This window comes from Anas platyrhynchos, chromosome 30 (assembly GCF_047663525.1).
Source record: "Anas platyrhynchos isolate ZD024472 breed Pekin duck chromosome 30, IASCAAS_PekinDuck_T2T, whole genome shotgun sequence".
Lineage (NCBI taxonomy): Eukaryota > Metazoa > Chordata > Aves > Anseriformes > Anatidae > Anas > Anas platyrhynchos.
This window is the reverse complement of record NC_092616.1, coordinates 6,531,756-6,558,445: the sequence shown is the minus strand read 5'-3', so window position 1 is coordinate 6,558,445 and position 26,690 is coordinate 6,531,756. Positions and strand designations below refer to the sequence as shown.

General features: G+C 64.8%; 1 protein-coding gene across 1 annotated transcript; it reads right to left on the bottom strand.

Annotated features, from left to right (window-relative positions):
* Positions 1-4,535: 4,535 nt before the first annotated feature.
* On the bottom strand, positions 4,536-25,522 carry LOC139999872 (kremen protein 2-like; the record flags this gene model as incomplete). Its single annotated transcript, XM_072029500.1, is given in 6 exon segments — positions 4,536-4,696; positions 22,042-22,327; positions 22,330-22,397; positions 24,444-24,597; positions 25,392-25,429; positions 25,432-25,522. Coding segments are annotated over 6 exon segments (798 nt in total), but the record flags the coding sequence as incomplete, so codon positions are not given.
* Positions 25,523-26,690: the final 1,168 nt, after the last annotated feature.

Below are 26,690 nucleotides of genomic sequence, written 5' to 3'. Positions count from 1 at the left end.
GACCCCAAAACCCCTGACCCCCATCACCCCTAACCCCATCACCCCATAGCCCCCCGCCCCCTGTCCCTGTGTCCCCCTGACCCCACAGCCCCCCATCCCCATTTTCCCATCTCCCCATAACCCCCACTCCCTGCCCCTCCCATTGCCCCCCATAGCCCCCCAATTCCCCCCCCAACCCCCCAAAACCCCCCAATTCCCCCCATAACCCCCCAACCCCCCATATCCCCCCTATACCCCCCAAATTCCCCCCCAACCCCCCCCATACTCCCTATTCCCCCCGTGACCCCCCAACCCCCCAAAACCCCCCGTTAAGCTCCCATATCCCTCATATCCCCCCTATCCCCCCATATCCCCCCGTGACCCCATACCCCCATATCCCCCCGTACCCCCCACTCCCCCCGTTACCCCCAATTCTCCCATATATTCCCCCCATTTTCCCCCCATAACCCCCTATAACCCCCATAACCCCCATAACCCCCTTCACCCCCCAATCCCCCAATTCCCCCCATATCCCCCACTATACCCCCCATACTCCCACTATTACCCCAATACCCCCTGTAACCCCCAAAACCCCCCAATTGGCCCCAACCCCCTACTCCCCATAACCCCCCTGTGCCCCCCACGTGCAGGCGACCCCGTGGGGGAGGGGCTACTGCAGGGGAACATGGGGGGCCGGGGTCAGGGGGCCGGGGGATGGCCATGTGGCAGGGTACCCTCCTCGCCACGGGACCCACGTCTGACACCTCCTCATGGCCCAGTGGGTGCTAACCACAGCACACTGCTTCCCAGAGGTGGGTGGCGGGGGGGCTGGGGGGGGCGTGGGTCATGAGGGGGGCATGAGGGGGGGTGCTGGGGGTCATGGGGGGGGGTCATGGGGGGACATGGGGTGGATATGGGGGGCATGGGGGGGGCTCATGGGGGGGATTAGGGGTGGTGGGGGGGGGGTATGGGTGGTGGGGGCGGGTGGTGGGGGGATATGGGTGGTGGGGGGGGGTGAATGGGGGGACATGAGGAGATATGAGGTGATGGGAGGTCATGGGGGGATGTAGGGTGATGAGGGGACATGAGGGGGGTGTGGGGGGTACTGGGGTCATGGGGAGGGGATATGGGGACATGGGAGGGGTCATGGGGGGCCATGGGGGCGGGGATATGGGGGCATGGAGACATGGGGGTCGTGGGGGACATGGGGGGGTATGGGGATGGGGGGGATATGGGGTCATGGGGGGACATGGGGGCGTGGGGGGGGTCTTGGGGGTCATGGAGAGGATATGGGGACATGGGGGGGATCATGAAGAGGATATGGGGTCATAGGGGGGGTCATGAGGGGGCAGTGGGGGGGATATGAGGTCGTCTGGGGGGCATAGGGGGGGTACTGAGGGGTCATGGGGGGGGGTCATCAGACATGGGGGGTCATGAGGGGTTTGGGGGCGTGGGGGGGATATGGGGGTCATGGGGGGGTCATGGGGGGGTACGGGGGGCATGGGGGGGGTTGTGGGGGGCGATTGGGGGGTCATGGGGGCACAGGGGGACATGGGGGAGTGGGGGGGTCACAGGGGGTAGTGATGGGGACATGGGGTAGCAGGGGGGTCATAGAGGATAGCAGGGGATGTGGGTCATGGGGGGGCGCGGGGTCATGAGGGACAGAGGGGAGGGGCACGGAGGAATGTGGGCCATGAGGGGGCTGGGGGTGGGGCAGCGGCCACACCCAGCAACCAGCAGCCCAGTGACCCCTCCCCTGACCCCTCCCCTCCCCCCAGAGCCGCCGACCCCACGCCTCTCGGGTCTCCTGGGTGGGGAGCTGGGGCCCCCGGGGCCGGGGGGAGCGCCAATGCCGAGTGGGGAGGGTCCTCCCCCACCCCTGGGTGCGCGAGGCCACAGCAGGGACATGGCCTGGCGCAGCTGGCCCTGGCCCGTGGGCGGCTGACCCCCGCCGTGCTCCCCGTCTGCCTGCCCGGCCCCGCCTGCGCTTCCCCCGGCGCCCGCTGCGTGGCCACGGGGTGGGGGACATCCAGGAAGAGGAGTGGGGGGCTGGGGGGGCTGGGGGGCATGGGGGGGGCTGGGGGGTGTGGGGGGGGCTGGGGGGGTAGAGGGGGGCTGGGGGACATCCAGGAGGGAGGTGAGGGGGGGCTAGGAGGGGGCATCAGGGGGGGCTGGGGGGGACTGAGGGGGGGCTGAGGGGTGTGGAGGGGGGCTGGGGGGGGCTGGGGGGGGCTTGGGGGGGGGGGGGCTGGGGGGGGGCTGGGGGGGCGTGGGGGGGGTGTGGGGAGGGGCTGGGGGGCGTGGTTATGGGCCTGGGGGGTGTGGTCTTGGATGGAAGGGGGCATGGTTAGGGGCGGGGTGTGGTTATGAATGGGTGGGGGCGGGGTGTGGTCATCGCCTGGGGGCGTGGTTATGAATGGGAGGGGGCATGGTCATGAATGGGGGTAGTGAGGGAGCCAATGGGAACCAGTCTGTGGGCAAGGGAGCCGATGGGATGCGACCCACAGCCAGGCGAACCAATGGGATGGGACCAAGGCCAAGGAGAACCAATGGGCTCAACTACGGCCAATAGGAACCAATGGACTCAACCATGGTCAATGGGACCAATAGGATCAGACCATGACCAACGGACCAATAGGAACATAACCAAGGCCAAAGGGGACCAATGGGGACATGACCATGACCAAGAGGGACCAATGGATGGGACCACGGGCAAAGGGGACCAATGGGGACTCAACCATGGGTGAGGGGAAGGAGTGATGGCGGGAGGGGCCGGGGGGAGAAACGCAGGAGCTGGGGGGTCCCGGGGGGACCTGGGGGGGTCCTGGGGGTCCCGGGGGGTCTTGGGGTGACGCTGCCCCCTGCTGCCCCCAGAGGACCTCCCGTCGCCGCGGCGGCTAAGGACAGCTGAGGCTGCCGCTGATGGCGCTCAGGGACCTGCCGGCGCCTCTACGGCATCGACATGGGGGAGGGGCTCCCCGCCAACATGCAGACGAACATGCTGTGTGCCGGGTTCCCCGAGGGCTGAGAGGACACCTGCAAGGTGGGGGGTGACTGGGGGCTGTGGGGGGCAATGGGGGGGGGCAATGGGGGTGTGGGGGGGCAATGGGGGACACTGGGACCGAATGGGGGATGTGGGGGTCAATGGGGGGTAGTGGGAGTGGGGGTCAATGGGGGGCAATGGGGGGTGAATGGGGGACACTGGGACCAATTGGGGGATGTGGGGGTCAATGGGGGACATGGGGGGTGATGGGGGTACTCGGGGGCCAGTGGGGGACACTGGGACCCAATGGGAGGTGTGGGGGGCCAAATGGGGTATGGGGGCACAATGGAACAAGGGGGACCAATCGGGGACACGGGACCCCATGGGAAACTTGGGGACTCAATGGGGGGTGTGGGGACCCAACGGGACCCAATGGGGTTATGGGGACCCAACGAGAACTTGGGGACCCAATGGGGGCAATGAGGACACAATGGGGGACACGGGCACCAATGGGGGCTCAGGACCCAACGGGGACTGAGGAGCCAACGGGGACACAAGGGCACCTAACAAGGGACACGGGACCCAATGGGGGACATGGGCACCCAAATGGGCAATGGGACCCAACGGGCACCCAATGGGGGCACTAGGGACCCAATGGGGACTTGGGACCCAGTGGGGTTATAGGGACCAAATGGACCCAATGGGGACCAAATGGGGACACAGGCACTAATGGGGGACAATGGGACCCAATGGGGATTGGGGACCCATGGGGACTCAGGACCCAAAAAACCCAACAGGACCCAGTGGGATTGGGGACACAATGAGGACACAGACCCAAAAAACCCAATGGGGACCTAATAGGCAATCGGCACCCCAATCAGCAATGGGGGCCCCAAAGAAGGCCAATCCAGGACCCCAGCGGGGACTTACAGGAGCCCCAATCAGGACACGGGCACCCAATGGAGGCCCCAAACGGAACCCAATGGGGGTCTTGGGGACCCACTGGGGTTTGGGGACCCGATGGGGTCTTGGGGACCCAATGGGGGACACAAGGGACCCCATGGGGACTTAGGACCCAGTGGGGACCCAATGAGGACCCAATGGGGCAATGGGGGACCCAACGGGGACTTGGGGACCCAATGGGGACCTTAGGGACCCCCTGGGGGTCTTAGGAACCCATGGGGGACTTGGGGGACCCAATGGGGGATTTTGGGACCCCATGGGGGACTTGGGGACCCAATGGGGGACTTTTGGGACACAATGGGGTTATGGACCCAATGGGGTCTTGGGAACCCGATGGGGACATGGACACCCAATGGGGGCAAGGGTAACACAATGAGGACCCAACGGGGCCTGACTAGGGCCCCAATGGTTCCTCCGCTCCCCTTCCCCTGACCTTCCTCCTCCTCCTCCCCCTCCTCCTCCTCCTCCTCCTCCCCCTCCTCCTCCTCCCCCCGCCAGGTAAGCCGGGGCCCCCTGGTTTGCCGTGCCGGGGTCGCTGGTGTGGCCGGCATCGTGAGCTGGGGGAGGGGTGGGCGTGCCCAACCGCCGGGGTGTACACCCGCGTCAGCGCCTACGCCCTCGGCGTCGCCCCCGGGCACACGGCGCCGCCTTCGTCACCGCCGCCGCCGCCGCCCTCGGCCTCGGGGGCTTCATCATCATCATCATCGTCACCATCATCATCGGGGTGGCGGGGTGTAAGAGAAAGAGAAAGGGGTGTGAGGACTGGAGGAACTGGGTGGGGGGGGACTGGGGGAGGCAGGGAGGTGTTGGAGACCCCGAATGGAGCGGGGAAGTGACATGGGGAGAGATTGGGGGTGGCGAGCACCGAATGTAAAGGAATGGAATGGATGGGAGCTGAATACTGGATTTCACCGAATCCTATCAAATTGACTTGAATGGAATTTCCTTAAAATCATCGAATGGGACCAAAATCCTATGGGTTGGGGCTGAAATAGTATGGGACCTCAAAATCCTATAGGAACCGATCAAAAATATCATCAATTAATAAATAATCAATGGGACCCCAAAAATCCATGGGTAATGGAACAACATCACTGAGTCCCCAAAATCCTACAGGAGACTGAATGTAAGTACCTGAATGGTCTGGAACCCAAAATTCTATGTCCAACTGTCAACAACATCATTCAGTCCTAAAATAATAATGGGACCAAAAATGCCCAGCAGGAATGAACATTTGGGGGGCACCTAATAGTTATAGGACCCCAAAATCCTATGGGTCTAGAACAGCTCATTAAATCCTAAAATAATACAAGGGTACAGAAATCCTATATAGAGCTTGGAGCCATTTTTAGGGCCTAAATAGGGTATGGACCCCAAAACCTATAGGACCTTAGACAGTATGGCGAAGGTCCTAGAATTGTCAATGGGACCCAAAATCCTACAGGGACTTGAACGTTTTGGGTACTGAATGAGTCATAGGACCCCAAACCCTATACGAACCTAAAATATCTTCACTAAGATTCCTAGAATCATCACCAGAACCCCAAAAAAATCCTATAGGAACCTTAGAGAGATGCCTTGGTAGATCCTGAGACCAGTGATGGGACCCCCAAAATCCTATGAGAACCTGAGTGTGCTCACTGGATCCTAAGACCGTAGATGGGACCCCCAAGATCCCTCCAGCATCTTCACTAGACCTCCCAGGTCCCCCGAACCCTATCAGAACCCCCCGAAGATCCTCCTGGGCCCGTCGATGATGACCCCTCAAAGCCTCCCGGGACCCCCAGATCCCAAGGGGGAGCCCCCAGAACCTACAGGGGGGCCCCTGAACCCCCATGGTGGGGGCCCCAAAAAGCTCACGGGGAGCCCCCAGAACCACCCTGAGGGGCCCCAAAATAGCGGTAGGGGCCCCCAGAAGGCTCAGGAGAGCTCCACCCAGGGCCCTGGTTTTCAGATAAAAGCTCCAGTTTGGGCCAGAGGCCTGGAACAAGTGGCACAATAAAGAAACTCAAAAAAAAAAAGAAGGATTTGGGTGCTTTTGGGTGTTGGGTCGTTTTCGGAGTTTAGGGTGACGGTTGTGTGGGGGTTTGGGGGGTTAGGGTATTTTGGGTTGTCTGGGGGACTCTTTTGGGTGTTTTTGTGGGTGTTTTTGGGGCATTCTGGTGGATATTTTGGGTGTTTTTTGGGTGTGTTTTGGGGCATTTTTGGGGGTGCTTTTGTGGAGCATTTTGGGGACCTATTTGGGGTCTATTTTGGGGTTATTGGGGTCATTTTGGGGGTGTTTTGTGGATACTTGGGGACATTTGGGGTATTTAGGGCATTTGGGGCACTTGGGGATACTTTGGGTACTTTGGGGTGTTCTGGGTATTTGGGGTGTATTTTGGGGTATTTTTGGGGTATTTCGGCACTTTGTGGTGTGTTTTGGGATATTTCGGGCACTTTGGGGTATTTTGGGCGTTTTTTGGATGTTTTTGGCGACCATTTTCGGGCGATTCGTTCGTTGAGTCTGCTGGTGCCTTTTGGGTTTGACGGAGCTTTTTGGGGCAAATGCAAATTTGGCGGAAAAAACCCTTTTGGGGGCGGGGCTTAGCGCCGGCGCCGCTTCCCATTGGCTGCGGCGGCCAGAGGGGCGGGGCCGAGCGGGCGCGAGCCCAGCGGCCAGGGGGCGTGGCCGCAGATACGGCCCGAGCCGTTGGCGGGGAACGGCGCGCGCGAGGACCCGGGACCAGAGGTGAGGCGGGCTGTGGGGCGGGGCTGGAGGGGCTATGGGGCAGGGTTATGGGGCTACAGGGGCTATGAGGGGGTCTATGGGGCAGGGTTATGGGGCAGAGGGGCGCTATGGGGCGGGGCTGGAGGGGCTATGGGACAGGGTTATAGGGGCTGGGGGGGCTATGGGGCAGGGCTATAGGGCTGGGGGGGCTATGGGGCGGTGCTATAGAGCTGGGGGGGGCTATGGGGCGGGGCTATGGGGCTGGGGGGGCTATGAGATGGTCCTGGAGCTTGGGGGGCAGTGGGGCTCTGGGGCAGGGCTGTAGGGCTGGGGGTAGGGGCTATGGGGCAGGGGTGTGGTCATGGGACTGGGTGGGGCTCTGGGGGCTATGGGGGCAATAGGGCTGGGTTGTGGCTGGGGGGAGGCGGGTGTGGGCTCAGACGGGTTTGTGGGGTGGGGGCCCGGGATTGTGGGCGTGTGGGGGTTGTGGGGTGGTGTGGGGGAGGCTGTGGGGCTCGAGGCAGGCCATGGTGGGGGTGGGCTGTGGGGCGCATGGGGTCTGAGCCTGCCCCCGCACCCACAGCGCCGCCCGCCCCGGCGCGTGTCCGCCCCCGCCCCGTCCCCACGCCCCCGGCCGCCCCGCTCGGCCCCGCAGCAGAGCCGCTGCTGGGCCGCCAGGCGCCGCCGTGAGTGGGGCCGGGGTTCTCGCACGTGGTGGCCCCAGCTCCGCATGGGGCAGGGGGGGCTGCCCACGGCCCCGTCTGACCCCGCGCCCAGACCTATTTAAGACCATGCTTAGCTGCTGAGCACGCTGGGAGAGCAGTCCTGAGGTGCCCGGGAGTGGGGGATGGGGCAGGGTGGGGGGCTGGGGTGTGGGTGAGGCTGTGGGCTGAGCCGTGGGGCTGAGCCGTGGGGCTGAGCTGTGGGGATCGATCCATGGGGTTGAGCTGTGGGGCTAAGGCTGGGGTTGCGCTGTGGGCTGAGCTGTGGGCATGCCCATGGGCACAACTGTGGGCAGAGCCATAGGGTCAGACTGTGGGCTGGGCTGTGGGCAGAATGGGTACCTTCCATGAGCCATGGGTCCCTCTGTGGCTGGGTATGATTCCACTCTCAGACACAGTGGACCTGCTGGCGGGCTGGGCTATGGGTCCACCATGGGTTCCGCTATGGGGCAGGGTTGTGGGACCCGACTGTGGGCGGTATATGGGTCATGCTGTGGGTCATGCTGTGGGGCTGGGCTATGGGTCTCGTTGTGGGGCAGAGCCATGGGTCCCACTATAGGTCCTGCCATGGGGCTGGGTTATGGGTACCCATGGGTCCCACCATGGGTCCCACTATGGGTCTCACTATGGGTCCAACTATGGGCCGGCATTGGGTCCCACTATGGGTCCCACTATGGGTCCTACTATGGGGCTGGGTTATGGGTCCCACTATGGGTCCACTATAGGTCTGGCTGTGGGTGCCGCTATGGGGCAGACAAGTGTCTCACTATGGGTTCTGCTATGGGGCAGATCCATGGGTCCCGCCGTGGGTCCTGCCTGACCCGTGCCCCCAGGTGCGCAGGCGGTGTTGCGGGGCGCCTGCGCGGTGGAAGATAACCTCGCGCCCCTTCCGCGGGCCCCGCGAACCGGCGCCGGGCGCTGACAAAGCGGGGAGGCAAGGGCGGCGGGCGACACCCCCGTGTGCTCAGCTGGTGGCGACCTGGGAGAGCGGGGGGTGCTGCCTGCAGAGCGGGCTCTGCCCGGGGCAGCCTGGGGAGCTGCTGAGGGCCCCCCGCCCCCCGCCTGGCGATTTTGGGTATTTGGGACCCTGCTGCAGGCCCTGAGCCACCTCCACGGGCGCCGCATGGCCCACGGCGACATCAACCAAGCACAACGCCCTCCTGACCCCCGCGGGTGCACGGCTGGGGCTTTTTGGGGGCCCTGCGCCGCCGAGCAAGCTGGGGGGGAGGGGACCCCAGTACCTGGCTCCCGAGGTGCTGAGGGTGCGGCCCCCGCCGACGTTTCAGCCTGGGTGGCGCCTCTGGAGGTCAGGAAGAAGACGGGGCTGCCGGCGCGGGGAGGAGGTGGCAGGGGCCTGCGGAAGGGGGGGTGCCACACATGGCGCGAGGTGGGAGGGGGGTGGGGGGGTGGGGGGTGGGGGGGTGGGGGCAGCTCGGTGGGATGGGGTGGGACCCTTAGGATGGGTTGGGTGCTGGGGGCAACTCTGGGATTCTGGTTTGGGTCCCATGACACCCGTTGGGTCACCGAGTATGGTCCAGTACCGATGGTACCCCTTGGGTCCTTGGCAGCGTTGGGTCCCATGGGGTGGGTTGGGTCCCATGTCACCCATTGGGTGCTTAGTCGTGGTTGGATCCTTTGGGTCACCCATTGGGTCCCCAGGGGTGAGGTCTTGGGTCCGATGACACCCATTGGGGTGCTCTTGGCCTTGGTTAGGTACCCATGGGTGGGGTTGGGTCCCGTGTCACCCGTTGGGTCCCGTGGGCTGATTGGGTCCAGGGTCACCCATTGGGTCCCGTGACACCCATTGCATCCGTGGTTGGGTGCCCCTTGGCCTTGGTTCGGGTCCGATGACCCGTTGAGTCCCTTTGTCCATGGTTCGGTCCTTGGGTCACCGTTGGGTCCCCGGGGGTGTGGTTGGGTCCTGTGCCACCCGTTGGGTTATTGGGTCGCCCGTTGGGTCCATGGTTGGGTGCCCTTCACCAGGGTTTCAGGTCCCGATGGCCCATTGGTCCCTTGTCCATGGTTGGGTCCCGTGTCACCCATTGGGTCCCAGGGTGTGGTTGGGTCCTTGGGCAGACCATTGGGTCCCATGTCACCTGTTGGGTCCCACGTTGTCCATGGTTGGGTCCCTTTGGCCATCGTTGGGTCCCCATGGGTGGGTTGGGTCCGATGACACCCGTTGGGTCCCATGACACCCATTGGGTCCCCGTGGGTCTGGTTGGGTCCTGATGGCACCCATTGGGTGCCCTTTGGCCACGGTTCGGTCCCTGTTGACACCCGTTGGGTCCCCGTGGGTACGATTGGGTCCCATGGGTCTGGTGGGACCCAATGTCACCCATTGGGTCCCCATGGGTGCGGTCGAGGTGCGATGACACCCATTGGGTGCCTTGGCCTTGGTTGGGTCCCGTGTCACCCATTGGGTCCCAGGGGTGGGGTTGGGTCCCAGGGTCACCCGTTGGGTCCTGTGATCCATTAGGTACCCATGTGCATGGCATTGGGTCACCCGTTGGGTCCTTTGGCCACGGTTGGGTCCCTGTGACACCCATTGGGTACCGTGGGTGCGGTTGGGTCCCATGTCACCCATTGGGTACCCAGGGGTGTGGTTGGGTACCCATGGGTGGGGTTGGGTTCCCGTGTCACCCATTGGGTACCCCATGGGTGCGGTTGAAGTCCCGATGGCACCCATTGGGTACCTTGCCATGGTTTGGGTCCTGTGACACCCATTGGGTCCCCATGGATGGGGTTGGGTCCTTTGGGTCACCCACTGGGTCCCCATGTGCACCCACTGGGTCCCTTGACACCCGTTGGGTCCCCATGGGTCTGGTTGGGTCCCGATGACACCCATTGGGTGCCCTTGGCCATGGTTGGGTCCCCGTGACATCCAGTGGGTCCCCATGGGTCGGGTTGGGTCACTGGGTCACCCACTGGGTCCCCTGACACCCGTTGGGTCCCCGTGGGTCTGGTTAGGTCCTGATAGCACCCATTGGGTCCTTGGGCCATGGTTGGGTCCCGATGTCACCCACTGGGTCCCTGGGTCACCCATGGGATTCCCCCTTTTGCCCCCCATTGGCTCCCCACCCCCCAACCCTCCCCGGTTCCCCAGACCCCCATTTACCCGTCCCCCCCACCGCAGCTAGCCCCGGAGCTGCGGGTGCTGGCGGCCATGTTGGAGCCGGACCCCGGCGCCGCCCCACGGCCGAGGCCCTGCTGCAGACGGCGCCGGCTGCGGCGCGCGGGCGTTGGCGGCCCCTCACCCGCCTGGCCGACGCTGCGCCCGTGGGGCGCACCTGATGGAGGTCGGCCCATCACGCGCCCCATCACGCGCCCCATAGCGCGCCCACGGCGCCGCCACCCGCCCCGTGCCCCCCGCGCCGCGCTCACCGCGTCCCCGTCTCCCCTGGGGCTCCCCGGGCCGCCCTGCGGTGGGTGTGGGGCGCGCTGTGGGGCACGCTGTGGGGCGCGCTCTGGGGCACGGTGCCTGGCGGCACCGGGCCACCGCCCACGCTCCACTGCCCCCCGCGTCCCCTGATGAAGACGGGGGGGAGGGAGGGAGGGAGGGAGGGAGGCGCGGTGGGGCGGGAGCGCGCAGGGAGGTGGGTGGGGGCTGGGGGCGCGCTCTGGGGCGCGCTCTGGGCAGGGGGAGCCCCGCCCCTGACCCTGTTCTCCCCACAGCCCCTCTGCCTTCCCCGCCCCGCATCCCCCTGCAGCACCCACGGCACCGAGCGTCACCGCCCCCACGCACCCATAGCTCTGCCCCACACCCCTGCCCCACATCCCTGCCCCATAGCTCAGCCCCACATCCCTGCCCCACATCCCTGGCCCATAGCTCAGCCCCACATCCCTGCCCCACATCCCCTGCCCATGGCTCAGCCCCACACCCCCTGCCCCACATTCCTGCCCATAGCTCAGCCCACAGCTCAATCCCACACCCCGTGCCCCCTACCCCTGCCCCACGCCCCCTGCCCCACATCCCTGCCCACAGCTCAGCCCCACGCCCCCTGCCCCATAGCTCAGCCCCACACCCCCTGCCCTACATCCCTGCCCAAATCCCTGCCCACAGCTGAGCCCCACACCCCCTGCCCCATAGCTCAGCCCCACACCTCCTGCCCCACGCCCCGTGCCCCACATCCCTCCCCAGCATTCTAAGCCCCACGCCCCCCACAGGTCCCCCGAGGGCAGCCCCACGGCCCTGGGGCGGCTTGATCGCACCCTCACCTAGAGGGGGACCGGAGTGGAGCGGGCCGCCCCACGGCGCGGCTTTCTGGCTGGGGTGGGCGCTGATGGACGGCACGGCGGCGGGGAGGGTGCCTGATTGGCCGGCGAGGGCAGCAGCGAGAGTCCTGATTGGCCGCATGGGAGATAAACGGAGACGTGGTTGGCTGGTGGGAGGGCAGCGGGGACCTGATTGGCTGGCGAGCAGCACGGCGACGTGCAGGAGGAGGTGGGGAGCGCTGATTGGCTGGCGGCGGTGGTAGATGCTGATTGGTTGGCGGAGAGCTGGCGAGGAGGCTGGCGATGCTGATTGGCTGGCAGATGATCAGAGATGGCGATTGGCTGAGAATTGGAGAACACTGATTGGCTGTTGGGTCGGCGATTGATTGTCTGGTGGATCAATGGTGCTGATTGGCTGGCTGGCCGCTGACGATGCCGATTGGCTGGTGGTACAGCAGTACTGATTGGCCAGCCCTATGGCGACGCAGTTGGCTGACAACTCCGATTGGCCAACAGTTGGCAGAGTCTGGCCGACAGGTCTGACGATGGTCTTGCAATCAGCCCGCTAGGTGTATGCAGGTGGGAGCGTGCTTGCCATCGAGCAGCAGGTCTTCCATGTATGAGAACATGCATAATGGCTGACAGGTACCAGCCAGAGTCCATGGACTGACAAGTCCATCTGATGAAGGCATGCTTCCAATCAACCACCAGGTCTACCCCATGAAGCGTGCTGGCATTCACCATATGCAGCCGATGGGTCTGCCATGTGGAAACATGCTTCGCATAGGCTGGCAGGTCTTACCCGCCGGGATGGCCCCTTCGATGGGTGGCAGTACCCCGGTGGAAGCGCTTCCTATCAGACCGACAAGTACCCGGTGGAAGAAGTGGTTGCCATCGGCTGAGAGGTCTACCCAGCCAAATAGTCCTCCAATGCGGCCGACAAATCTACCGGTGGAGCGCGCTTGCACAATGGGCGACAGATCTACCTGGTCAAAATGCTTGCCATCGGCTGACAGGTGCCAGCCAAATAGTGAACGAATCTACCCCAGGACTGGAGCACCACTCCAACCCGAGCCACCAGGTCTACCCGGTCAACTGTCTCCATCGCTACCCATTCTACCCAGCCCCCTGATTGGCCGCCAGCCCGGGTTCTGCCCCCTCGTTGGCCGCCAGCCCGGATTCCCGCCCCCTCATTGGCTGGGACACGGGTTCCACCCCCTTGCACTCCAGATCCTCCGCCACCCCCAGTCCAGGTGGCAATCCAGGTGCCCACCAGGTGGTCATCAACTGGTGGCAGCTCTCCTCCCAGTAGTCGAAGCGCCCGGGCTCCAGCGCTCGGGCACGCGGGCGGCGTCCGGCGCCCAGCAGCGCCAGGGCGTCCATGCGGCGTGGCTGGCGCCCGGCGCGCCCCCTCCCCAGTCCCGCCGCCCGGTGCGCTGCCAGGACCGAACAGGCCGGGCCGGCGAAGGCGGCGGCGCCGGGCGCTGGAGGCGGCGCTGACGGCGCTGCGCAGGGCCAGGAGCTCAGCCCCCGTTGCACCCACGCCGCGCCCCGCGGCCACGGCTGGCACGGCCGGCAGCTGTGATGATGGGCACCGCGTGGGGGCGGGCAGGGTGGGGGGGGGTTGGGGGGGGGGGGTTGGGGGAGGGGGTGGGGGTTGGGGGGGGGAGGGGGTTGGGGGGGGGGGATTGGGGGGGAGGGATTGGGGAGGGGGTAGAGATTGGGGAGGTTGGGGGAAGAGGATGGGGGAGGGAGGAGGGGTGGGGGAGGGGGGTTGGGGGGAGGGGTTGGGGGAGGGAAGGGGGTGGGAGGAGAAGAGGGTGGGGGGGGGGGGTGGGGGGAGGGAGGGGGTTGGGGGGGGGAAGGGGGGAGGGGGTGGGGGGAGGGGGTTGGGGGAGGGGGGTTGGGGGGAGGGGGGTCGGGGGGAGGGGGTGGGGGGTTGGGGGGAGTTGGGGGAGAGGGATGGGGGAAGAGAAAGGAGGTGGGGGAGGAGAATGGGGGAGGGGGTGGGGGTTGGGGGAGGGGGTGGGGGAGGGGGAGGGGGTGGGGGGGGTGGGGGCGGGGGTGGGGGTTGGGGGTTGGGGGAGGGGGAAGGGTTTCAGGGAGGGGTGGGGGTTGGGGGAGAGGAGAGGAGGAGGGGTGGGGGCGGGGCGTGGGACCTTGGGGGGGGGCCAGAACCCCTCCCTCACCCCCAGACCCCACCCCATGACCCCTGCCCCACCCCAACCCTCTCAACCCCCAACCAACCCCATAGACCCCGCCCAAACCTTGACCCACGCCCACTACCCCCAACCACCACCACCCCAACCCCCACCCCACCACCCTTGGACCCCTCCCCCTTTCCCATGGGCCCCTCTCCCTCGCCCCCGAGCCCGCCCACCACCCCCACCCCAAACTGATCACCCCCTACTCAACCAACCCCGACCAACCCCTGGACCCTGCCCAACACTGACCACGCCCACTACCCCCCGGCCCCGCCCGCCCGCCCCTGAGCCCCTCCCCCTCACCAGACCCTCCCCTTCCCTCAGGCCCCTCCCGTCTGACCCAGGACCCGCCCACCCACCCCCACCCAAACCGATCACCCCTACTGGACCAACCCCAACCCAACCCCCTGGACCCAACCAACAATTCGACCCCGGCCCACTACCCCAAACCCGCCCACCACCCAAACCCCCGCCCACCACCAGGCCCTTCCCCCTTTCCATGGGCCCAACCCCCCTCTCCCCCAGGCCCCGCCCCACCACCACCCGGACCCATCACCCCCTACTGGACCGACCCCAACCCGACCCATCGACCCCGCCAACGAATCGACCCCGCCACCGGCCCCAGACCCCGCCCACCACCCCCAAACCCCACCCACCACCCCCAGCCCTCCCCTCACCCAGACCCCTCCCCCTTCCCAGTGGGCCCCTCCCACCGCCCCCAGCCCGCCCACCCCACCCCCAGCCCAGAACCATCACCCCTCAACCAACCCCAGACCCGACCCATGGACCCCGCCCAAACGCTTGGACCCCGCCCACTGCCCCCAAACCCCCGCCCCCACCACCCTTAGACCCCTCCCCTCACCAGACCCTCCCCCTTTCCCATCGGCCCCGCCCCCTCTCCCCGGCCCCGCCCCGCCCCACCCCCAACCTCTGCCCCACCCAACCCCCTACTCAACCTCTGCCCAACCCATGGACCCCGACCACCATTAGACCCCCACCCACCACCCCAGACCCTGCCCCTTCCCCCAGGCCCCTCCCCCGGCCCCGCCCCCTCCCCCCGGCCCCGCCCCCTCCCCCCGGCCCCACCCCTCGCCCCCAGCCCGTCAACCACCGCGGCGCCGGCGACGTGGATGGCGGAGGGAGCGACGGGTGAGGGCGAGGGGGCCCTGGCGGTGGCTGATGAAGAGGTGGTACAGACGCTGCCCAGGGAGACGCCACCAGCGCCACGCAGTGCCCCGCCCCCACCACAGCCGCCCCCGGCGCCCCGAGCAGTGCCCTGGCACAGCAGCACGAACGCCACCAGTGGAGGCGCCTGGGGGGACACCAGGTATGAACTGGGGGCACTGGGAGGCGATGGGGGTGCCGGGTATCAGCACTCAGGGCACCCAGTTATGGGTAGTCAGGGGTACTGGGAGGCACTGGGAGGTACTGGGAACGTGGGAGGGGGGCACTGGGAGGTGACAGGGGTCTCCAGTTATGGGCACTAAGGGCATCCCAGTTAGGGGTCATGGGGCACTGGGAGGCGCTGGGAGGCACTGGATACACTGGGTGTCCATTATAGGCACTAAAGGCATCCCAGTTAGGGATAATGAGGGGCACTGGGAGGCACTGGGAGGCACTGGGAGGGACTAGAGATGTCCCATTAGAGGTACTCAGGGCATCCCAGTAGGGGTACTGGAGGACACTGGGAGGCACTGGGGGCACTGGGGCAGCCCCAGTCCCAGCCACCACACCGCCCCCGGCGCCCGGCAGCGCCCAACAGCAGCACGAACGCCACCAGTGGAACGCCTGGGGGGGCACCAGTGAGGGCTGGGGGCACTGGAGAGCACTGGGAGGTCCCATTATGGGGCATGGGAGGCCCCTGTGGGTCATGGGGCACTGGGAGGCACTGGGAGGTCCCATTATGGGCACTAAGGGCCCCCCAGTTATGGGTGGTGGGGCACTGGAGACACTGGGAGAGTATTGGGGGACCCCAGGTATGGGTACTGGGGGTACTGGGGACACTGGGGACCCCATATGGGCACTAAGAGCATCCATTTCATAATGGGTACTGGGAGGCACTGGGAGGTACTGGGGAACATCGGGAGGCACTGGAAGGTGACAGGGTCTCCATTATGGGCACTAAAGGCATTGCAGTTAGGGTAAGTGGGGCACTGGGAGGCGCTGGGAGAGCACTGGAAGGCACTGGGATACACTGGGATGTCCCGTATGGGCACAAAGGCATCCCAGATTCAGGGTATGGGGGCACTGGGAGGGCACTCGGCATGATGGGGGGTGTCCCGTGAGGGTACCTGGGGCACTGGGAGCCACTGGAAGGCTCTGGAGGGCGCTGGGACACGCTAGGATGTTCCATTATGGGTGCTGGGGGCATACCCAGTAGGGTTACTGGGGGCACTGGGAGGTACTGGGAGCACTGAGGGGAAGTCCAGTTATGGGTATCAGGGGCACTGGGAGGCACTGGGGGGCACTGGGAGGTACTGGCAGTTGTCCCGGTTAGGGGCACTGGGAGGTACTGGGAGGCATTGGGGAGGCACTGGGAGGTGATGGGAGGTCCCATTATGGGCACTAAGAGCATCCCAGTTACAAGTAGTGAGGCACTGGGAGGCACTGGGTAGTACTGGGGGAGTCCCAGTTATGGGTACTGGGGGTACTAGGAGGCACTGGGAGCATTGGGAGGCACTGGGAAGTACTGGGACACACTGGGAGTGTCCCAGTACCTATACCCCCCTCCCAGTCCCTCCCAGTCCCTCCCAGTCCCCCCCAGTCCCCGGTCCCTCTTCACTTCCTTATGACCCCTCCCAGTCCCCCCAGTCCCTCCCAGTCTCCTTTCCCCCCTTCCAGTCCCTCCCAGTCCCTCCCAGTCCCCTCTAGCTCCTTATCAACCCCTCCCAGTCCCTCCCAGTCCCCCCCAGTCCCCCTGGTTCCCTTTTCCCCCCTCCCAGCCCCTCCCAGTCCCCCCCAGTTCCCCTAGCACCCCAGTCCCCCTCCTTCCCGGTCCCTACAGCTCCTATCATTCCCCTCCCGTCCCCCCAGTCCCTGCCAGTCCCTCCCAGTTCCCCCAGTCCCTCCCAGTCCCTCCCAGTTCCCCTTTCCCCTTCCAGTCCCTCCCAGTCCCCCCCAGTCCCCCCTATAACCCCTCCATGACCCCCTGTAACCCCTTCCAGTCCCCTCCCAGTCCCTGTGACCCCTCCATAACCCCTCCCAGTCCCTCCCAGTCCCCCCATAGCCCCTCCCAGTCCCCCCATGACCCCCCAGTCCCTCCCAGTCCCTCCCAGTCCCCCCCAGTCCCTCCCAGTCCCTCCCAGTCCCTCCCAGTCCCCCCAGTTCCCCTTTCCCCCTCCCAGTCCCCCCCAGTCCCTCCCAGTCCCTCCCAGTCCCTCCCAGTCCCTTCACAGTGGTTGTCAAATGTACACATATGCAGGTGGGAAGAGGCTCCGCAGGCAGCCCCCCCGAGCAGAGAGCAGCCCCGCACGAAGGGGTTGAAGCGCAGGTGGGGGGGGGCGTGGGCCCAGCCCAGCGGCAGGGCGCCATGGCCACAGGCCACGCCCCCTGCCGGACACGCCCGCCCCCCTCCCGAGGCCACGCCCCCTCCACATCACATCTGGTTTGACCTTGACCCCACCCCTTAGCTCTCGGCCCTTTAGATCCTCCTCCCCTGAAGCCCCGCCCCCTGGAAGCCACGCCCCCTGGAACCGTCGCCGCGCCCCCTCCAGGTCACGCCCCTAGGCCCCCGCCCCCTTCCAGCCCACATCCTATCCCTCGCCCTTTTGGATCCTCTCCCTCTAAGCCCCCGGCCCCTGGAAGCCCCGCCCCCTTTAAGCCACGCCCCCCTAGAAGCAGTAGACACGCCCCCTCCAGCCACGCCCCCTTTAAGCCACGCCCCCCTGCGTCACCTCCTCTCCCTGCCCCTTTAAATCCCCTCCTGAGCCCCGCCCCTCGAAACCCTGCGCCCCTAAGCCACGCCCCCATGCATCACCCACGCCCTCCAGGCCACGCCCTCTGAGCCACGCCCCCTGCGTCACCTGCTCTCCCTCCCTGATCCCCTCCTTGAGCCCCGCCCCCTTTAAGCCCCGCCCCCTTTAAGCCACACCCATAGGTCTGACCACGCCCTTAGGCCACGCCCCCTCAGCCGCGCCCCCTCAGCGTCGCCTCTATCCTCACCCTTCAATCCTCCTCCTTGAGCCCCGCCCCCTGTGAGCCCCGCCCCCAGCAGGTCTTAGCCACGCCCCCTCAATGCCCGCCCCCTTAGCCACGCCCCCCTGCATTACATCCTATCCCCGCCTTTGAGCCCCACCCTTAAATACTCCTCCTTGAGCCCCGCCCCCTTTAAGCCCCGCCCCTACAAAGGGGGCGCCATAGCCACGCCCCCTTAGGCCCCGCCTCCTTGAGGCCCCGCCCCCGATGCCCCTGCCACTTTGACCTTGTGACCCCGCCCCTTTAAGCCCCGCCCCCCATTGAGCCCCGCCCCCTTTGAGCCCCGCCCCACAGGCCGGCCTTGAGCCCCGCCCCCTGGAAGCCCCGCCCCCGCTGGCTGCCGCCACCTCACCGTATATGGCGAGGGTTTGCCCCCCTCCTCGTTTTCCGTCGCCACTACAGACAACAGGCTGGTTTAATTCAGCCAATCGGGGGCGTGGTATGCAAATGAGGCGGGACACGCCCCCTGGCGCCTCGGGACAGCCCCAGGTAATGTGGGGGGGGGTGGGGCGCTATGGGGCAGCTATGGGGCAGTTATGGGTCGCTATGGGGCACTGTGGGGCAGCTGTAGGGTGCTATGGGGCGCTACGGGGCAGCCACGTGGTGGCTATGGGGCAGCTATGGGGCACCGTGGGGCGCTATGGGGCAGCCATGGGGTGACTATGGGGCCAGTGGGGCAGCTCTGAGGTGGCTATGGGGCACCATGGGGCAGCTATGGGGCGCTGTGGGGCAGATATAGGTCGCTATGGGGCACTGTGAGGCAATCATGGGCTGCTATGGGGCAGTTATGGGGCTCTATGGGGCAACCATGGGGCAGATATAGGTCACTGTGGGGCAGCTATGGGGCACTATGGGGCGGCCGTGGGGCAGATATAGGTCACTATGGGGCAGATATAGGTCACTATGGGGCAGCTATGGGGCAGATATAGGTCGCTATGGGGCAGCCATGGAGCGCTGTGGGGCTCTATGGGGCACTGCGGGGCAATTATGGGGCAGCCATGGGGCAATATAGGTCGCTGTGGGGCAGCCATGGGGTGCTATGGGGCTCTATGGGGCAGCTGTGGGGCAGCCATGGGGCAGCTATGGGTCACTGTGGGGCAGCCATGGGGCACTATAGGGCGCTATAGGGTGGCCATGGGGCAGCTGTGGGGCAGCCATGGGGCGCTATGGGGCAGCTGTGGGGCAGCCATGGGGCGCTATGGGGCAGGCTCAGCTGTGGGGCAGGAGGGCGCGCAGGGAGGGCTGGGGCTGTGCCCCGGGGCTGCTCCCCCCCCCGCCCCCCTCCCCCCCCGCTGCCTTCGGCCTCCTCCTCATCCTCGGGGGCGCCGGGGGCGGGGCCCGGAACGAGGCCGCCCAGGCTGCCCCTCCCCCGGCGGCGCCAGGGGGGGGGGCGCGAGTGCGGGGGGGGGCGGGGGCGGGGCCTGGGGGGGGGAGGGAGGGGAGGGGTGGGGGGGAGCCAGGACCCCCCCAAAACCTCAGGGACCCCCCAGGATCCCAGGACCCCCCAGAACCCCAGGACCCCCCAAAACCATGAGCCAAAAAGGACCCCCCGAAGACCCCACTTTAGGGGGGCAGTAGCCCCCCAAACCCCCATAATCCCCAAAGGAACCCCCCAAAATCCACTTATGGGGCCAGGACCCCCCCAAATACTCAGGGACCTCCCCAAAACCCCATAACCCCAAGGGACCCCCAAAGACTCCACTTGGGGGGCAAGTTCCCCCAAATACCCCAAGGACCCCCCAAAATCCCATAAACACCCCAAGACCCCCCAGACCCCTTTCGGACTCAAGCCCCCAAATTTATGGGAGCCCAAACCCCCAGTAGCCCAAAGGACCCCCAAGGACCTCACTTATGGGGCCAGGACCCCCAACCCCCTTTTTGGGGCCAGCACCCATTCCGTGTCCCCCCCACCCCCCCTAAATTGGGCCAGGACCCCAAAACCCCCCCAAACCCCCTAAACCCCCCTAAAACCCCCCAAAACCCCCCTAATCCCCCCCAAGCCCCCCCAAGCCCCCCCAAAAACCCCCCAAAGCCCCCCAAGCCCCCCTAAAACCCCCCCAAACCTCCCCAAAACCCCCCAAAACCCCCCCAAAAGCCCCCCAAAGCCCCCCCTAAAACCCCCCCAAACCTCCCTCAAGCCCCTCCAAAATCCCCCAAAAACCCCCCAAAGCCCCCCAACCACCCCAAAATCCCACCAGAAGCCCCCCGACCCCCCAAAGCCCCCACTTGACCGAATCAGCCGCAGGCGACGACCCAGCAGCAGCAGCAGCCCCAGCACGAAGGCGCCGGCGGCCGCGTAGCTGGCGCGGGCTGAGCAGCCCCACGGATAGGGGTCAGGTGTGGGGCGGCCCATAGGTGTGGGTTGGACATGGGGCAGCCCCATAGAGTCAGTTATGGAGTCAGTTATGGGGTTAGATGTGGGGCAGCCCCATAACTACAGCACTTATGAGGTCACTTGTGGGGCGGCCCCACAGATAGGGGTCAGGTGTGGGGCGGCCCCATGGATAGGGTGGGGTGTGGGGTTAGACATGGGGCAGCCCCATAGATACAGCACTTATGGGGTCACTTGTGGGGCGGCCCCATAGATACAGGGTCAGGTGTGGGGCAGGGTGTGGGGCAGCCCCATAGATAGGGGTCAGGTGTGGGGCAGCCCCATAAATAGAGTCAGATATGGGGTCAGTTATGGGGTCAGGTGTGGGGCAGCCCCATAGATATGGGGTTAGATATGGGGCAGCCCCACAGATAGAGTCAGTTATGGGGTCAGTTATGGGGTTAGATGTGGGGCAGCCCCATAACTACAGCACTTATGAGGTCACTTGTGGGGCGGCCCCACAGATAGGGGTCAGGTGTGGGGCGGCCCCGTAACTACAGCACTTATGGGGTCAACTTGTGGGGCAGCCCCACAGATACGGGGTCAGGTGTGGGGTTGGGGATGGGGCAGACCCCATCAATCAAGTCAGATTATGGTGGGATTTGTGGGGTCAGTTGTGGGGCAGCCCCATAGATATGGGGTCAGGTTTGGAGCAGCCCCAAAGATACATCACTTATGGGGCTGGGTGTGGGGCAGCCCCATAGATAAAATCAGTAATGGGGTCAGGTGTGGGGCAGCCCCATAGATACGGGTCAGTTATGGGACTAGATGTGGGGCAGCCCCATAGATGTGGGGTTAGATATGCAGCAGCCCCATAGATAGAGTCAGATATGGGGTCAGTTATGGGGCTAGATGTGGGGCAGCCCCATAGATGTGGGGTTAGATGTGGGGCAGCCCCATAGATAGAGTCAGATATGGGGTCAGTTATGGGGCTAGATGTGGGGCAGCCCCATAGATATGGGGTTAGATGTGGGGCAGCCCCATAACTACAGCACTTATGGGGCAGGTGTGGGGCAGCCCCATAGATAGAGTCAGTTATGGGGTCAGTTATGGGGTTAGATGTGGGGCAGCCCCATAGATATGGGGTTAGATGTGGGGCAGCCCCATAACTACAGCACTTATGGGGCAGGTGTGGGGCAGCCCCATAGATAGAGTCAGTTATGGGGTCAGTTATGGGGTTAGATGTGGGCAGCCCATGGGATTGCGAGGGTGGGTCGTGAGCCCCCCCATTGCTCACCTCGGGTGCTGTGGGGCGCTGGGGGGCTCGGACTTCGGTCGTGGGGCTGGGGGCGCTGGGGGGCGCGGCCACACCTTTGGGGGGAACAGCGCCCAGTATAAACCAGTACCTCCCAGTGCCCCCAGTCTCCCCAGTTCCCCCCCACACTCCCTCCCAGTGCCTCCCAGCCCCTCCCAGCGCCTCCCAGTGCCTCCCAGTGCCTCCCAGTCCCCCCAGTACCCCCACACTCCCTCACAGTGCCTCCCAGACCCTCCCAGTTCCCCCAGTACCCCCTCCCAGTGCCTCCCAGTCCCCCCAGTCCCCTCCCAGTGCCTCCCAGTCCCAGCTCTTCCCATTCCTTCCCATACTCTCTCCCCACACTCCCCTCCCAGTGCCTCCCAGTCCCTCCCAGTGCCTCCCAGTCCCTCCCAGTGCCCCCCAGTACCCCCTCCCAGCCCCTCCCAGTGCCCCCGGTCCCCCCACTCACGCCGGTAGGTGGTGCCGGAGCCCTGCGCGTGCCGCAGGGTGTCGGAGCGGAAGGTGAGCTCCAGCGCCTCGGTGGGCAGCAGGAGGGCGCGGGCGGGGGGCGGGGGGCGGCGGCCGTCGAACTGGGCCAGGAGGCGGCGGCTGCGGGCGTCGCGCAGGGTCAGGCGGTCGTTGGGGTCGCGGATGTCGAACAGGCGGAACGTCACCTCCAGCGCCGCCCCCGTCCCCGCCGGGGTCCCCGTGCCCCCCCCCAGGCGCCAGCAGTCGACGTGTGGGGCATCATCATTCGCGGGAAGCCGGGGAGTCAGACGACCCCCGAGGGGGCCGAGCTGTTGGCGCGGCACGCGCCCACCCAGGCTGTGGGGAGAGAGGGGGGGGTTGGCATGGCAACCATAGGGTGTTGCCATGGTGACCATGGGGTTGTGTTGCCATGGAGACCTTGGGGTTGTGTTGCCATGGTGACCATGGGGTGTTGCCATGGGGTGACACCGTGGTGCCATCGCTACCACAAGGCCTTGTTGCTATAGGGAGCATTAAATGGTTGCTATGGCAACTGTAGGGTGTTGCCATGGCGACCGTGGGGTTGTGTTGCCATGGTAACCATGGGGTGTCGCCATGGGGTGGTGACACCATAGTGCCATAGGCAACACAAGGCCATGTTGCTATAGGGACCATTAAATGGTTGCCATGGCAACCATTGGGTTGTGTTGCCATGGTGACTGTGGGGTTGTGTTGCCATGGCAACCACGCGTCAGCATCACCAGGGTGACGTCCCCACGGCAACCCCATCCCCATCCCCACACCACCCCCGCCCCACGCGTCTCCATGGCAACCAAGGGGTGGTAACCATGGCAACCGCACCACCGGCACGGGGACATCACCAGGACAACGTCGCCATGGCAACCGCCTCCCCATGATGTACGGCTGCCAGGTCTACCCAGCAACCAGCTATACGGCTGCCAGGTCGACCCCAACCTAGCCTGCCCATTCCAGTCTACGCCTAGGTCAACCAGAGCGACCAGGATATGCGGCTGAGGTGGACCTAGAATTAGATATGCAGCTGCCAGGTCAACTCACTAACCAGATCGACGGTTGTCAGGTCAACCACAGAACCAGATATGCAGCTGCCAGGTCAACCCAACACACAGATCTATGCCAAGTCAACCCAGATATATGGCTGCCAGGTCAACCAAGCAACCAGATTTATGGCTGCCAGGTCAACCTAATACACCGCTATACAGTTGCCAGGTCAACCCACTAACCAGATAGACGGCTGCCAGGTCAACCAAATACCCAGACATACGGCTGCCAGGTCAACCCAGTAACCAATCTATGGTTACCAGGTCAACCCAGCACCTCCAGCAGGCAGCGCAGTGTGCAATACTCGCAGTGTTTGCAGTACTCGCAGTGCCCGCAGTGCTCGCAGCGCCCACGGGTATTTACTGTGCTGTTGTTTACAGTATACACCCGCGCTGCCGTGGTGTTTACAGTGCCTGCGGTCAGTGTTTGCAGTGCTCACAGCACCCATATCACTCGCAGTGCCTGCAGTACTCGCAGTGTTTGCAGCGCCTGCGTTGCCTGCAGTACTCACAGTACTTGCAGTACTCACAGTACTCGCAGTACTCGCAGTACCCGCAGCACTTGCAGCGTTTGCAGTACTCACAGTGCCCTCAGTGCCTGCAGTACTCGCAGTACTCACAGTGTTTGCAGTACTTGCAGTGCCCTCAGTACTCCCAGTGCCTGCAGTGCCTGCAGTACTCACAGTACTTGTAGTAGTTGCAGTGCCTGTAGTACTCGCAGTGCATGCAGTACCTGCGTTGCCTGCAGTACTCACAGTACTTGAACAGTACTCACAGTGCCCATAGTACTCGCAGCGCCCACAGCACTTGCAGTACTCACAGTACTCGTAGTACTCGCAGTACTAGCAGTACCCGCAGTACTCACAGTACTCACAGTGCCTGCAGTACTCACAGTACTCGCAGTACTCGCAATACTCACAGTACTCACAGTACTCACAGTGCCCTCAGTACTCGCAGTACTCACAGCACTCACAATACTTGCAGTACCCACAGCACCCGCAGTACTCGTGGAGTTTGCAGTACTCGCAGTACCCGCAGTACTCTCACTACTCACAGTACTCGTGGTGTTTGCAGTACTCACAGTACTCGCAGTGCCTGTAGCACTTGTAGTACTCGTAGTACTCACAGTACTCACAGCACTCGCTGCACTCACAATACTTGCAGTACTCGCAGTACCCGCAGTACCCTCACTACTCGCAGTACTCACGGTGTTTGCAGTACTCACAGTGTCCACAGCACCCACAGCACTCGCAGTACTCGCGGTGTTTGCAGTACTCACAGTACTCACAGTCCCCATAGTACTCACGGTGCCCGCAGTACTCACCGTGGTAGACGGCGAGGCGTCCGTCCCCTCCGCAGAGCTGGCTGGCCTTGCCGAAGCACACCTGGTCGCACTCGGCGGTGCCGGCGCGCTGCCCCCGCCGCAGGTCGCCCGCGTGGCCGCAGAAGCAGGCGTAGCCGGCCTCCAGCCCTGCCAACTGCGGGACGCTGGGGGGCGCCGGGGGCCGCACAGGGGCGGGGGGGGGGTGCTATGGGGCTGGGCGGGGTGCTATGGGGGCTGGGGGGGGTGCTATGGGATGATGTGGGGCTGGGGGGGTGATATGGGGTGATGTGGGGCTGGGGGGGGTGGGGAAGGGGGATGTGGGGCTGGGGGGTGCTATGGGGTGATGTGGGGTGCGCTGTGGGGTTATGGGGCTGTAGGGTGTGCTGTGGGGTGATGTGGGGCTGGAGGGTGATATGGGGCTGGGGGTGGTGTATGGGGTGATATGGGGTGATGTGGTGCAGGTGGGTCTATGGGGTGATGTGGGGCTGGGGGGAGTGGGAGGTGTGGGGAGATGTGGGGCAATAGGGGCTGGGGGGGGTTCTATGGGGGCGATGTGGGGTTGGGGGGTGTTTATGGGGCTGGGAGGTGTGGGGCGATGTGGGGCTGGAAAGAGGATATGGGGATATGGGGGGCTGTGGGGCAGTCAGGAGGCGCTATGGGGCTGGAAGACCTATGGGGGCTATGGGGCTGGGGGGGTATGGGGCTAAGGAGGTATGGGGCAGGTTGGGGGTGCCATGGGGGCTGTGGGTGGGGCTGTGGGTCCCCGGGGCTGTGGGGCAGGTTGGGGGTCCCACAGGATCTATGGGCAGGGCTGCAGGCATGCAGGGGCGATGCTGAGGGTGCCTTGGGGGCGGGGCCTTTGGGCGTGTCCCGTCGGGGCGGGGCTATTGGGGCGTGTCCCGTTGGGGGCGGGGCTTATGGGGGCGTGTCCCGGGGGCGGGGCCGTACCTCGTAGCCCCGCCCGCGGCAGAAGCGCAGGCAGAGGGCACGGTGAGGCGCGTGGAGGTGCCGCTGGCCCCGCTCAGCGCCGGCAGCGACCCCGAGTCCACGAAGCAGCCCACGAAGCCGGGCACTGGCGGGCAGGTGCGTGGAGGGCGGCACGGTGACCAGAACCCACCCCAAAACCACCCAAAACAACCCCAAAATGAACCAAAGACACCCCAAAATGAACCAAAACCACCCCAAAATGACCCCAGACAACCCCAAGACCACCTCAAAACGCCCCGAAAATGCCCAAAATGACCCCAAACCACCCCAAAATGACCCAAACACCCCAAAAAAACAAAACAACCCCAAAACCACCTCCAAAAGGACCAAAATGACCCAAACCACCCCAAAAAGACCCCAAACCACCCCAAAATGACCCAAATGACCCCAAACCACCCAAATGCCCAAAACCACCCAAAACGCCCCAAAATGACCCAAAACCACCCTGAAATGACCCAAAACATCCAAAATGAACCAAAACGACCCCAATGCCCCAAAACAACCCAAGACGACTCAAAACCACCCTGAAATGACCCAAAACAACTCAAAACCACCCCAAAATGACCCAAAACAACCCAAAACACTCAAAACCACCCTGAAATGACCCAAAACACCCCAAATGAACCAAAATCGACCAAAACGACCCCAAAACGACCCAAAACGACCCCAAACGACCCCAAACGTCCCAAATCAACCAAAAACGACCCCAAACTGACCTCAAAAACCCCCAAAAGCACCCCATAACACCCCAATGACCCAAAATGACCCCAAATGACCCAAACCACCCTGAATGCCCCAAAAACCCAAAATGACTCAGGAACCACCAATGACCCCAAACAACCCAGAAAGTCCCAGACCCCCCAATGTCCCCTGTACCCCCCATCCCCCTGTCTGCCCCCAACCCTCCCCATCACCCCCAACCCCCCATCCCCCCATTGCCCCCAACCCCTCATAACCCCCCGTGACCCCGTGTCCCCTCTATCACCCCCCAACCCCTCCCCCTATTGCCCCCAACCCCTCCCCATCACCCCCGACCCCCCGTGTCCCCTCTATCACCCCCAATGCCCCCATGACCCCCCAGTTCCCCTCACTCCCCTCATCACCCCCAACCCCCTACATGCCCCCCAACCCCTCTATCCCCCCATGTCCCCATGCCTCCATCACCCCCCAACCCCTCCTATTGCCCCCCAACCCCCCATAACCCCCCATTACCCCCCATCGCCCCCCAACCCCCCCATATCCCCCCATTGCCCCCCAACC